The 13,816-nt window shown below is 38.3% G+C and overlaps 1 protein-coding gene across 2 annotated transcripts in view; it reads left to right on the top strand.

The window, feature by feature from the left end:
* Positions 1 to 6,911: 6,911 nt before the first annotated feature.
* LOC149158306 (preprotein translocase subunit SCY2, chloroplastic-like) overlaps positions 6,912 to 13,816 on the top strand; it is a 389,240-nt gene continuing 382,335 nt past the window's right edge. Inside the window, exons 1-3 of one of the 2 annotated variants that reach the window (XM_089436189.1) lie at positions 6,912 to 7,045; positions 7,222 to 7,481; positions 8,920 to 9,462. In XM_089436189.1, the coding sequence (XP_089292315.1) occupies positions 7,310 to 7,481; positions 8,920 to 9,462 (715 nt within the window). In that variant the 5' untranslated portion in view covers positions 6,912 to 7,045; positions 7,222 to 7,309. The other variant, XM_089436188.1, reaches the window with a different exon arrangement.

Genomic DNA, 13,816 nt, shown 5'->3' with positions numbered 1-13,816 from the left:
CAGAATAGAACAAAAAAAGGAAAAGGGAAAGAACCAATCAGTTTCAAGATATCAGTTATAAGAGAATATCTATTTCAAGGAGCAGTGGAAGCTTGGAACGAACTGGATTTCTTGCATCATTTGCAGATAACAACACTGAAACTAAATGTGAGCATGATATAGATAAGAATGATTGGCAGCAATTTTATTGGGAAGCATACTTGCAAGATTGTCTTCGTGAAGGAGCTGCAAAAGCCTTAGTTCCATCATATGAAAGATCCATCGCAGAGATACTTGTATCGGGTATTGTTCTTGAGCATATTGGATTTAAAAGTGAACTTATTTGGGAGCAGATTTTCAGAGAGAGGTAACAGTAGCATTTAAAATGTTCCATGCCTACCTGAATCAAGCTAAGGAAGACAGACAAACAACCTGGAAATGGTGCTTCAAAGCATGCCCAAGAAAGCAAAATACAATCCGGAGCTGAAGAATGTAAAGTGGAACCAGCTGACTATGCAAGGTTTATAAACTGCTTGATTTGCACTCTAGATAAATTGTTTCAACATTTTTCCATTCAGTCTCAAGAAAACAAACATGGTAATTTCAAGAATTTCAAGCATGGGAAAAAGAAAATCACGTGCTGTTTCGAAATCCAGAACAATCTGTCCTCCCATGAATCGTTAAGAAATGGAAGAAGGCAGGCCATATGAGATTCCTGTGGTATGACAATTTAGCATAAGTTTTCCTTCTGTTTCATATGTAACCTGTTATGTTTTCATTTCGCTTCATGATCATTTCCAATTGAACAAATGAAGTGTTAAAGTAGAATTTATGATTGCCATGCTCTGCTTTTAAGTTTGCTTAATATTTATGTTTTCATCTGTCTAAAGAGAACTCTTGAAGGTTTCTTACTCTCTTTAGCTCCTCACCGGTCATTTCTATCCATTCACTTAATTTAAAGGCATCAGTACAGTTTCCTACCTTGCCCCAAAGAATCCCCTGCAAAAACTGTGTCCAATCCCCGCACCCAGAATTGCCTTTCCCCAATTTTCCACCAAAATCCTAAAACTTCCCAATTCAAACCTTTTTATCAGTTTACTAGCCTAAAATCAGTGTTTCCTTATTGGTTATCTCGCCCGTTGAAGATCTTTAACAAGATAGACCGGAGAGAGCCCTCTCCTGCCCCGTAGGGCTAGCTACGAGGCTAAGTGGTTTGATGTTGCCTTGGAGTTTACCTTTCTCAGCCTGAGGTGAAATTTCAAGCGCTAACACGGTCCATGACGCGATGGTTTTCGGTCCATGGTATTGGATTAGATGGTTTTTCGGTCCATGGTATTGGATGCTTCGGCATATATAAATATGTATTGTAACATTGAAAGGAACTAATGAAAAATCAAGTTGGTAGTCCCGGTTTTGGGATCGAGGGGAAATCTCTGTGTATATGTGTTTTATGTGTTATGCTATCGCATTGTTTATTTTATGTGTTTTAGAATTTGTATGTAGGTATTTTTTGTACGGGGTTAAAACCTACAGACTCAAAAACAAAATCCTTTCTCATGAAACCCATGAAGCAAGTCAATATAATTTTCATTTTTCTTATTTACATCTCTTTACATAAAATCATAATTACATGTCATTATGAAGACCGAACCTAGTTACCACTTTCAACACTCCCTCTTAACTAGGGAGGTATTCATAATGGTACCTTGGACTTTCTTAATATGAAGAATTTCTCTTAAGAAGAATTCGGATTTGTAACTCATTTGTATAACATCATACCAACCAGCATTTATAACAAGGACTTGACTAACAACTCTATCCATAAAGCAAAATGTTGGCGAGACAAATAATTTATAGACATCCTCATCATTGTCTCTCTTAGAACATACCCCACCCGGTTTCTCTAAGGATATGCTCCATGAGGACTATTCCTTTCTTGGACTCCCCAGTGCCCAAAAGAATATCGGTCCTCCACGACTACTCTTCCATGGGATTCCCTAACTCATCCCACCAGAGCATCGAATGCCAAATGATTACACAATCCTCCATTTTGTCTTGTCAGGTGAAGCACAAAATAAAATGTTTATCACTCCTTATACCATGAGATTTTATTCCTTTGATGTACCCATTGCTATCACATAGGAATGTACCTAAGCTTACGGCTTAAAATTTTTCGAGTTTCTTCCAAGTAAGAAACTTCTTCTTAGGCTCCCTCTTAACCAAGGACTTATAAAACACTTAGCTGCATGAAGAGCTCCTTTCTTCGATGTCATGAATTTCTTTTAAGGAGTCTTCAACTTTTGGGAACTTCTGTATATAGGGAACAAATCATCCATCACTTTTGTCCATGAGTTAGTCATGTCCCTAACTCATCATAAAGTGATCCGTCAAACTTTTCATCTGGCTTTGATTTATGTCATTCTGCTTTAATGCCATATTTCCGAAAGAACATTACATCCTTCCATATGGTACGCTTGGAAGTTATTCACAGATCTTCCCTTTTTCATTTCTACATAAGCCCAACCAGAGGTTAGTTCAATGTACATTTCAAATTAGAATTACCTATGTGATGATATTTTACTATGATATCTTCTTGTAAGTATCAGCATCCTGCATGCAAATTGACACATCTCCCACAAATGTTTAGTGTCAAGGGTCTCTATCTTTTTCTAACTTCTTCCAGGAGATATTCTAGTCAAATATTCTTGGACTTTGAATGCACAATCTCTTCCTTTCTTTTCACACACTTTATTCCCAAAAGCTTCCAATATTGGTTATAGTTAGCTTCCTTATGTTTCCTATATTATCTAGTGTGACTTATGCTCTTCTATGATATCTAGGAGGAGGAGATCCTTTCTTCTCTAGATCATATTGTAACCATATGATAATAATCCATGTGAACATACCTCATTTTTCTTTCAGTCATCCAAACTTCCTGTTATAGCTTCATCCAAAAGGACTTTATCATTCGAACTTGCTTTCCTTGTTGTGTCATCATATTATTCCTTGAATCCTACAAGTTGGAATTCCTTAATGAAAAACTTTTGCTTCCTTTCTCTATCAGCGAATCCTTCAAAGAAACTTGAGGATATTTTATGTCCTCATCCTACAAATGTTTTCTTCTATGATAATCCCAATTGATGATGATCTTTTGCTTCTTATAAATACTCATGAGGTTTCCTAAGAGCTTCCTAATTAGTAGGATTTGGACCAATCATACTTTCTTCCTATGTCACGAGCTCTTTCTTCTAATGTTTCTATGCTATTTTTCTAATGAGATGCATCCTATCTAATTTTAAACTGCATCGAGATCATAATTTACAAGTGAAAAGTACCTACTTGAGAAGAATATCTTCTTAGTCGTAATATAGATCTTTTACTTCTTCATTCTTAGGCTTCTTGGATCCAGGTTCTTGCACTTCTTTAGTAATGTGTGCTCCTTCTCTATTCCTCTTGTCTTTACCACGATTAGGACAATCTCTTTTGTAGTGTCCAAGTTCCTGACATCCGAAGCACCTTATCTTATCCATGTTCTTTTTCCTTGAGGTACCAAACTTTCCAAATTTTCCCTTTCTTCTTGTCATTGTAGCATATGATTGATTCTGTTCGCTTGGTCCGGCATCAACTTTTGCTTTTAGTCTAGTTTCCTCGATCTTACATAGTGACCATAAATATTGAAATGGAGTAGTTTCTTTCTTCCCATAAAGCTTGAAGTGAAGCTGCCCCATTCTTCTAGTAGTGCATTTAGTACCATTGTGATCATCTCTATGTCAGACATACCTTCTCCTAGTTCTTGTAGTTGATCTCGAATTTCTTATATCCTCATGAAATATGAGGCTATTCCATATTCCTTGGATATCTTTAGCTTGTAGAGTTCTTGCCTTAAGGATATTACTTCTCCTACGGTACTTATAGAAAATAACTCTACTAGTTTGTCATATATAGCTTTTGCAGTTTCTAATTTTGATACATATGAAATTAGAGAGTCTTTTATAGATTTTATAAGAATCATTTGAGCTCTCACTTCTCCCTTCATGTATTTAGCATGAGCTTGAGTATCCTTTTTTGGAGGTTGGGTTATTGATCCCTTAATATGAACCATGACATCAATTTTAACAAGATTGAGGTTAGTCCTTTTCTTCCATGCAAGGAAGTTTGCATCCCCAACTAGTTTATCACTTTCCTTGCAAAAAGATATTTTGATATTATCAGATATAGTCATGGACTTACTTGTCAAATTGTTGCTTGCTTCCTCCTTCTAGATGTTGATGGATGACCTTTTTAAGAGAGCGCTTGGTTTATGACCCTTTGATGATCTGATGTGCTTCTAGGGTTTTACTTTTTCTTCCTGATTCCTTCTTATGATGTAGGTCTTGGACTTGTTGATAACCTTTGACTTGCTTTGATTCCCATTTTGAAGTTTGATTTGTATGTCAGCTTGCTTTGCCCTTTCTTGTCTTCAACACCTTAGCTATGAAACCGTGTTGAGAAATCCAGGGCATTCAATGTGAACACTTCTCTGCTTGATAATTGCTTGTGATATGCTTGACCTTATTTTACTTATGATCTTTCACCTTATTAGCTTACTAGTGTGTTCTTTTCATCAAGACAATTATAAGAGTAAAGACAAGTGACACAAAATATAGGCTTCTCCAGCCAGGGCCAAAACCTCTCACGTTTAGAGAGGAAAACCCGATAAAATTATTCTTCTAGATCTTCAATTGATAAGTACCAAGGCCATGACACTGACCCTTGACTCTAGTGTCCTCTTTCAAGAACCTTGTCACCAACCTAGTTTTTCTTGTCCTTCCTTCTCTTTTTCCTTCTAGAGAAACTTGGTCTCTACTTCTTATGATGCACCTTCGCAATTGCCCTAAAGAATCTCGGTCTCTACTTCTTATGATGCACCTTCGTAATTGCCCTAGAGAATCTCAGTCTCTACTTCTTATGATGCACCTTCATAATTTCCCTAGAGAACCAAGGCCTTTAGGTCTTCTAGAGAAACTGAGTCTCTACTTTTCTATTCTAGAGGATTCCTTCCTTCGCTATCCAGAAGAAACTAATTGACTGCCTCCCAGAAGATTCCTTCTTCACTGCCCCAAAAGATTTTGTTGCCCTAGAAGATTTTGCTGCCCCAGAAGAATCTGCTGCCCCAGAAGAATCTACTTCACTACTCTAGAAGATTCTGCTTCGATTTATCCAGAAGATTCTTCCTTCGATACCCTAGAAGAGTGTCCTTTTAACCTTAGAGAAAACCCTTTCTTATTGCCTTCTTTTTTGCACTTTTTCACTGGAATTGAGTTCGAAATTGATGCTTAGAATGGAGGTTGAGTTCCCCTACTTATACCCCTCTTCTCTGGGTCTTTAGGCCGGCTTGACAGCTAGATGTAGGTTGACTTGTTTTGGTAGCTTCTTTAATGTTTGTAGGCCGACTTGAAGAGGTTTGGTGACAAGTTCTTTGGAGGATACTTTACATAGACAAAAATAAATTTTACATAATGTAACATGACTTCATTTACATGACAATGACTCTTATATTTTATGACTAGATGACAAATAAATCCTAAAGACTCTCAATGGGAGTCTTGACTAGAAAACAAAATCCTTGCTCATGAAACCCATGAAGTAAGTCAATACAATTTTCATTTTTCTTATTTACATCTCTTTACATAAAATCATAATTACGTGTCATTATGAAGACTGAACCTAGTTACAACTTTCAACATGTATTCTACTCGACAATTCGTCACAACACATATGATAAAATTATATTTAAAATTTGAAATATATACTACAAGGGTTATTTTCCTTAGACTTCTAGATTGATTAAGTTATTGTTTTCATGCCTATAATATATAAAATGTAGGAAATAAAGAACATACAAAAATACATTCACTCACAATCATAATAATGTAAAGTATGATTTGGAAAACCCTTACGGGAGAAAACCCAAATATAAGGTAAGGTTGCTATGCTCTCTCTTTCTCTGAATGGAAATGGATGTAAGTAGAAAGGAGTGGAACCCGTGTCCTGTGGGATGCTACAATACAAAAACCCTCTCCGTTTGCTCTCTCTTTATCCACTCTCAACTACTTTGATCATCTATGGAACAAAATTCATTCAAATGAAATGAAACCCCTTTTCCTCTTAGTGGTTCGGTTATAACACAACCCGATAGCTTACTAGTGGTTAAGTTTGATTCATTCAACTCTTGACAATTACAGTATTGACTCTTCTAGAGTCTTCTTCATCTTAATCATATGGCTAGCCCCTTTTCCATGAATAATGGCGGTTGATATGACATCTCGAATCATGGTGGACAAAACAAGAAGGTTAACTTCCAAGTGACATAACTTTTGCATACGTATTCCAAAGGAGGTCTTTTTTATGCCATTGGAAAGATATATGAGCGTAGAAAAATGCTAGGTCTAATATGCCAAGTCAACAAAGTTTTACCTCCAAAAGACAATATTTAATGCCTTAGATTGCTTCGAAAAAGTTTCATAACCCAATTCACCACACGGTTGGTTAAAATGGTCCTGAGAGCTAATTCTTCCAATTTTCTATTTTGAAAACAAATAATATAATGACCCAATCCTAATCGGAATCATGATCATGGAATTTTTTTTAACTTACATTTTACTTTATTCATCATTTAGTAATATTAATTTACTTTATCATTACTCATCTTTTCCATGATGATGTAAACATTTTATATTTTTTAAGATAATTTAAATGAGTTAACTTTTAAGTTTATATAATTTATTATTATTATTATTAATGAAAACATACTTTTTGATGCATTAAATTTTGATACATTAAATTATTATTGTAACTAACTCTAATTTAAAAAGAAATAAATAATAAATAATTCTTCCAATACCTACTATTAATAAATTTTTCACATTTCCATCGTGAATCCGAGATGAATACGATTTTTATCTCTAACTATATGAATAGACAAAATTGGAAAATTTAAATATTCACAAGATAACTCTTTGAAGAGTATGGACACACAAAATGGACATCTTAACACGGCAATTTTTCGGATTTGCACTGAACAACGGTTCCCATCGATCGCTATATTCAATTTGATGTTTCAAAGTCAATTTTTAATTAAAGGATATGACTGTAAATGTTCACTGCCATTGGATTTCTCCACAAAAGACACATAGATCATAAAAAATGTTCACTTCTTTGTACACAAACACATGAATAGCTCTGGTTTTTTATGGTTGTCAGGTAGCATGATACGTTCATACAATTCGGGGGTCACACATACATGACAGTGTGAGAAGGATACTGAGAGCCTACTCCAATTTTTATTGCAATGGAGGCATTCACAATGAACAGGGCTGTGTCGAGTCGTAGCTTCTCAGCGGAGACAGCATCTACTTCTTCGGTTTGGCCAAGAAGGGACGCAGCAGCTACTTTTGTTCGCTTCCACAAGTTACAGAGATTAGGAGGAGTTGCAAGAGCCAAAAATAGCAAAATTGTACAAGGTGAGGGGGATGAGTTGTTAACATAAAAAGAACTTGGGCTTGTCCAACCCAGCCCTGTGTCTGCTGTGATTACTCTAACAAAGGATTTGAGTCACTAGAGTAGAATATATATTCCCGCATGTAATTTTTTTCTTAGTATCTTCCATAAACTCTACCTTAACCTCTAGCGTTATCTAGCATAATCTCTGTATAGCGGGTTCGGTAATTGGGTGTCACAAGTTCAATCCGTATGGATTCATTTAGTGCGTATGCGATATATATGTTTGAATGTCGCTGCCAATTGTACCTGGGTATGATAACCGTCCCTCAATTTCTAACAAGCTCGGCTTTTTGTGGTCCCCCTAATGCCCTAAACCCTAAACGTCCGATTGTCAGAAGCTGAACCTCAATATTTACTACACACATATGTATGAAGTTGAACGCATTATGTATGCATGCAACAGGAATGGAAAATAATAAGCTAGAACTTGGCCTGTGGTTGAGAACTGTTCTCGCTTTCAAAGTTATCATTTTCTTGATGCTAAATAAGGTAACGAAGCTTAAATCAAGTTATCATTTTCTTGATGCTAAATAAGGTAACGAAGCTTAAATCTTCCTGCAACTATGTATTGTGATGATTCTCAAAGCTGTTTGTGGCTTTGCAAGCAAGTTTTGATAAGAGATAAGAAGACCATTACAGACAGACAAGTTACAGACACAGGAATGATCTCAACATGGAATGTAAGTAGCAGCGCCTTTTGCAATAACAAAGAGCTGTTAAAAGGCAAACTAAACCCGCTAATTAATCACTCCATATAGAAACAGCATGACGAACTTCGCACAGTATTCTATATCTCATCATAACGAAGAGTTCATATACCAAGAGAATCGAACTTCCTGTTGTATTTTCACTACAAAATCTTGTTCTGGCTGTCAGTCCTCTCTATAAGAGATGGCCTATGTGACAGGAACAGCCATTACAGTCAATCCAAAGGAAAAATTGGCTGTTCTGCCTATAGGGAGCCAAATCTTCAATAGGACCAACAGCCAAGCAGATACAAATGCCCCAGGCCTGTTCAACAGAGACATCTTTGCCATTGAATTTGAAATTCATTGACATTCCAATAGCCGTATTTTCTTTTATAATTTATTGGTTTGCTTGTTGCTTCCCATTTTCTTTTTCACAATTCTATTATATTTAATCTGGACAACGTTTACGATAATTTGTTTTGAGAACCATTTATGGAATATTCATGGGGATACAATCAGAAAATATTACTAGCAAATCAAAATGATACTGAATGCTTATAAAATTCCAATGTCAGTGCCCTAAAATACTTGTCTATAGTATAATATTGGTTAACTCTTTCTTTCTTCTGTTTCAAAGAGTATTTTGATAATTTAACGTCGAGATTGCATCATAAATCTAACCGTTCCGGTCCTCATTTTTGATGTGTAGGTGCAATTCAGCACTTTGCAAATGGTAGAGGACTGATTTTACGAACTCATTTTTCCCGACTATTATCAATAGAAAGTTACTCTGAGAGGGGAAGTTCTTTGTTGTTATCCATGAAATGGGGTTGGCAGACAATCAAAGACCTCCAGAACCAGTCAAATTTATACACACCACAATTCTTATGTGTTAAGTGTTCAGGTTCTAGAGATGAACACCTGGAACATGATTCTAATTCAGTGGCCACGGTAGATATGTGTAAAGGTGGAACTGAGTCCCCTTCATACTCCTCGCAGTACAGCAATATTGTAGATGGGGCACTGTGCAATAAACCAAAGAAGTTTAAGAATAAATATCTCGGGTTGGTGAGGTTAGGGTCGGAGATCAACAATGCAGCAGAATCATTTTTTAAGAGTGAAATTCGACGGAGATTATTTATAACAGTGGCTTTGGTTATAGCGAGTCGTGTTGGTTATTTTATTCCTTTGCCAGGGTTTGATCGTCGGTTGATTCCTGAAGATTATCTTGGTTTTGTTTCTGGGTCTGTTGGTAAGTATTGTGCTGTTCAGACCATTACATTCTTGATTGTTTGATTAGTAGCAAAGAAGATAAATTTGTAGGATGGTGTATGCTTTTGATTATGTTGCCATTGTGGTGGTTAATTGTCATTTATGCAAAATTACTTTTGAATTTATGTTTTTTTAATAAATAGACTTAGTTTTACACAAACTACACAACATTCATGTTTACAAACTTCTTCCTTGTCTGGTTCTGAACAAGAGCGTTGAACTTCTGGAACCTGCTAAAGACTTTATCCCTTGTATTTAAGAAGTAGATCCATGTCTTGTGAGAAAAGTCATGAATGAAGGAAACATAGCACATGCTCCCTATGTTTGATGCTACTGACATCGGTCCACATAAATCTAAATGCAGTAGGTCTAGAATCCCCTTAGACCTGTGCTTCCTACTTGGGAAAGAAGCCTTGACAAGCTTGACAAGCATGCACCCTCTGCATACTCTTTGTTGCTCAATGCTGAACTCTTGAAGACCTGTGAGAAGGCAATGATCTGTATTTCAGGTGCCCCATCCTTTTGTGCCATAACTCGCATAAGTTGTCTGTGATATGAACTGAGCTCAAACAAATTCACCTTGTAACCTGTACAAGTTGCCTTCCCTAACCCCCAAGTAATGTTCTCTTCTAATTAAATTGCACAATGGAGGACGAAGTAGCCTATCCAACCCCATAGGCTATAGTCATTTGTAAAGGGGGGAACCCATTATTTCATGTTATTGGGGTAACATTGGATAATTTGGGGTAACTGGAGGAAAACTTGTGATAAAAGCCAAATTTGGAGCAAAATGGAGGGAAACTTGTTAGCCCCTAAATTAAAATTAGGATGGGAGACCCCGGAGGGAATCTATAAAATGGAGAGAGGAGAATCATCCCAATCATCATGAATTGTGTATCTTTTTGATTTTGAGTTGAGGCTCTTGGAGGGTTTTAAGACCCCTTTTCTCTGATTGGTTTCAGCAGTGAAAGATTCCACCCTAGCCAATCCTTTCTCTTGACTCTGTGTAGCATAATTCCTGAAGCTACATTCAACTATTATGTGGCAACAAGGGTTTCTGAGATAGTAACGAAGGCAACGACTTACCTTCAAGGAATTTTCTATGGTAGCGTGGGCTTAGAAGGTAGAGTTCTATGGTAGCGTGGACATTGGCTTTGTTCTGGGCTGCGAGGGTTTGAGGAAATCATCTTGTGGCTGCGGGCCTCTTTAGGGCAATGGCTCCTCTTTAAGGTCATATCTGGGGGAAGTGAATCTAGGTGAAGGAGGCTTATCTGGGATAGCGTAGGTCTGTTCAATGTCTAATTCTGTGGCAGCGAGGCTTAGCTGGGACGACATAGGTCTGTTACAAGGCCTGAATCTATGGTAGCAAGGTTCTAAGGCATTTCTGAACAGCAGATCACGTCTGTGCCATTATCTGAGGTCAATTGAGGTGGTGGATCCTTTTTGAGGGTCAATTGTGGCAGCAAAAATCCTTTCTGAATCCTCGTTTGGGCAGTGAGGTCTATTAGGGCTTCTTTAGGCAGTAACAATTGTCTCTTCAGCCAAATCTGTGAGGTATAATTTGAGCAGAAAATGGGATCGTGTTTCTTGAGGCAGCAAGGAAACTGATGAACTTGTAAGTTTGTCGTATGTGTGTTGAATCAGCCGAATATTTAGTATTGCTGATAGGACTAACTAATGTTGTGTATATTGCTGGTGCAACTGCATTCAATAAAAGTTTTCTACTGTTTTAAATTGATGAGTGTTGTACAATAAGATTTGCTAGTGTAATAGTACTAGGAGTGAGATTGAGAATTTTGTAACCTGCTATATACTGTTGGTATTTTTGGTAAAATCCACTTGTTTAAACTGTTGTGCATTCAATATCATCTCTGTTTGAAATTAGAAGAAACATTGTGATATGGGTGCAATTTGTCATGTGCTCTTTTCAACCCTAAGGGTAATTTCCCCCAAGGGATATTACAGTGGTATCAGATCTGTGCATCCTATCAGCTTGTGAGCATATGAATTCTGGATATTTCTAGAAGGAGAAAACATTACAATTAGGAGGAAGAAGGGAACCCATAACAGTCATGGTAGACATGGAAGAGCAAGATAACCCTTTTGGCATCTTGGGGAAGCTATCAAGGTGGTAGCAGAAGATAGTCCAAGGGCAGCAACAAACAGCTCAATTGTTGGCACAAGGGCAGCAAGTTGCAACAGATGGCCGAAGGACAACAACAAATGGCCCAGTTTTTTGCCCAGGTCATGGCAACTCCAAACAATATAGGTAATAGTGTTGCTAGTGGATCTAATGGAGGTAACAAAAGTTTTCTTGCGGGGAGCAACATCTACAATCTTGGCTCCTTTAACATCTTTGCAAAAGCTAACACAGGGGCAACCAATAGAAGGAGCCATAGGCCTCTACTACCCCAATTTCTAGATAGCCAGAGGGCAGCAACCCAAGGAACAACATATCAGAATGGAGACTTTACATATATTTTCGGTAATATGCATCACTAGGAGAAGATGTTTGAACAGCCATGACTTTCAATGAGTTCAGTAGCATTAAGTATAGAAATAGACCCAAGGGCACACAACAAAATCACAATCTAATGCACAAGGTTGGGTAACTGTCCATTCCTTCTTTCGATGGGTCATCCAAGTGTTCTGCAAGAGCTTGGGTACAAAATCTAGACACCTACTTGCAAGTTCCAACTTAACCCAATGTTGGAAGTAGAGGCTATCAAGTTTGCCACTCTGCATTTGGAAGGGGAAGCACGTGAATGGTAGTACCACGGGTTGGTCACTGTGGGACATTCCAACATTACCTCCTACGAGGATTTCATACAAAGATTGATAGTCTGTCTTGATAGGAAGGATCCAAAGGTACACTTCAGAGAGCTAGCATAGCTTAAGCAAACTGGGACATCGGAGTCCTACATTTTAGAATTCTAGTGGGTAGCGGTCATGGTGACAAACATATATGAGCAAAGATTGATCATGCTCTTCAGAGAAGGTTTAGCCAAACCCTTGCATGGTTGGGTTAAGGCTTTCAAGCACACTACCTTACAAGATTCCATCACCAAGACACAAGATATGGGAGATGTAGTACCCAAAGATAAGTTCCCATCCAAACCCCTCATCCCTTGGAAGGACAAAGAAAAGAAGCCATTCCAGAGAGATTACACTAGAAAATACAAGTTGGCTGATGAAACCCTGAGTGGGCTAAGGAGGAAGAAACTCGCTTCACTTGCAAGCAACCATGGGAACCAGGTCACAGATGCTGGGGAAAGGGGAAGGTCCGCTATAAGTGTCAAATGACAACAATGAGGATGATACAACACTAGCACCAAGCAATGAGCCTAGTAGTTCCGAAGAAGAGTAGTCCCTTGAGGAGGCAAAGGAGATGAGTGACCTCGTACAGGGATCAAGGGTGGTACTATTGCCACTCTTTCTAGACTCCTTAGATATTACACTTTCAGGATTAGAGGGGTCCGTTGTAGCGGCTACAACACCCTCCAAAATTTTGGCCTTGGAGCCTTCCTTGTTTTTTCCCTTGATGTTTGCAAACACTTGGGCTCATCCCATGAGCTCGTGACGAGTCTTTACACCCTCTTTGCTTGACCGTTCACCGATCGTCTTTTAGCATGTTGGTTGCAATGTCATGCTTGCGGTGTCGTTCTGGTTATGTTCAAGGTCTGTCTTTGTGTGTACAAGTTATGTTCGCTATGTAAGCATCTGTTGCACTCACACACGAAGTTGTATGCAATGTCGCTTATGTGTCATCATGGTCGTTCAACGATCTATCTCAAGTATCGCACTTGCCGCTCGCACCCTTTGGTCAGTCACACTGAGTATATGTTGTCTTGTTGGTTCGAGGTGTCTTGTCATCAAGTCATGTTGAGTGTGTGTTCGCGAGGTATACATGAGTTCACTCGCTCACACACTAAACCATTTTGCCGAAGATCTGTCGACCAGACCACCCTCCATCAGTCGGACCTCCACTGAGTTGCACTGCGCAGTCTCAACCCTCAGTGACCAAGCACTGTTGCCCAGAATTGCGAAGAGCTTGAGGCTGCCTTCCAGGTAGTTTGCACAATCTTGGAATTAACCTGACTGACTGTCACCTAGAAAATTGCCCAAGAAGCTATCTCAGTCTGCGCTTCCCGCAAGCCTATCCATCAAGCCCCCCGTTGGTCAACTGAAGAATTTGACTTGGGCAGTGACCCCAGGCTTCACTCATCCCAAAAATTGTGCAGAAGCTGTCAGCTTGCCTACCTGCACTGACTGAAGAAATTGTGCAGACAAGAGGGATAGGCACCCGCTGCCTGTCGCTGCACTGTCTCTGAAAA

Source organism: Pinus tabuliformis, chromosome 5_2 (genome assembly GCF_031772625.1).
Source record: "Pinus tabuliformis cultivar Carrire ecotype Pingquan chromosome 5_2, CPIR1, whole genome shotgun sequence".
NCBI classification, from domain to species: Eukaryota; Viridiplantae; Streptophyta; class Pinopsida; order Pinales; family Pinaceae; genus Pinus; species Pinus tabuliformis.
Note: the sequence above shows the minus strand (reverse complement) of the source record. Positions and strands in the feature narration are given on the sequence as shown.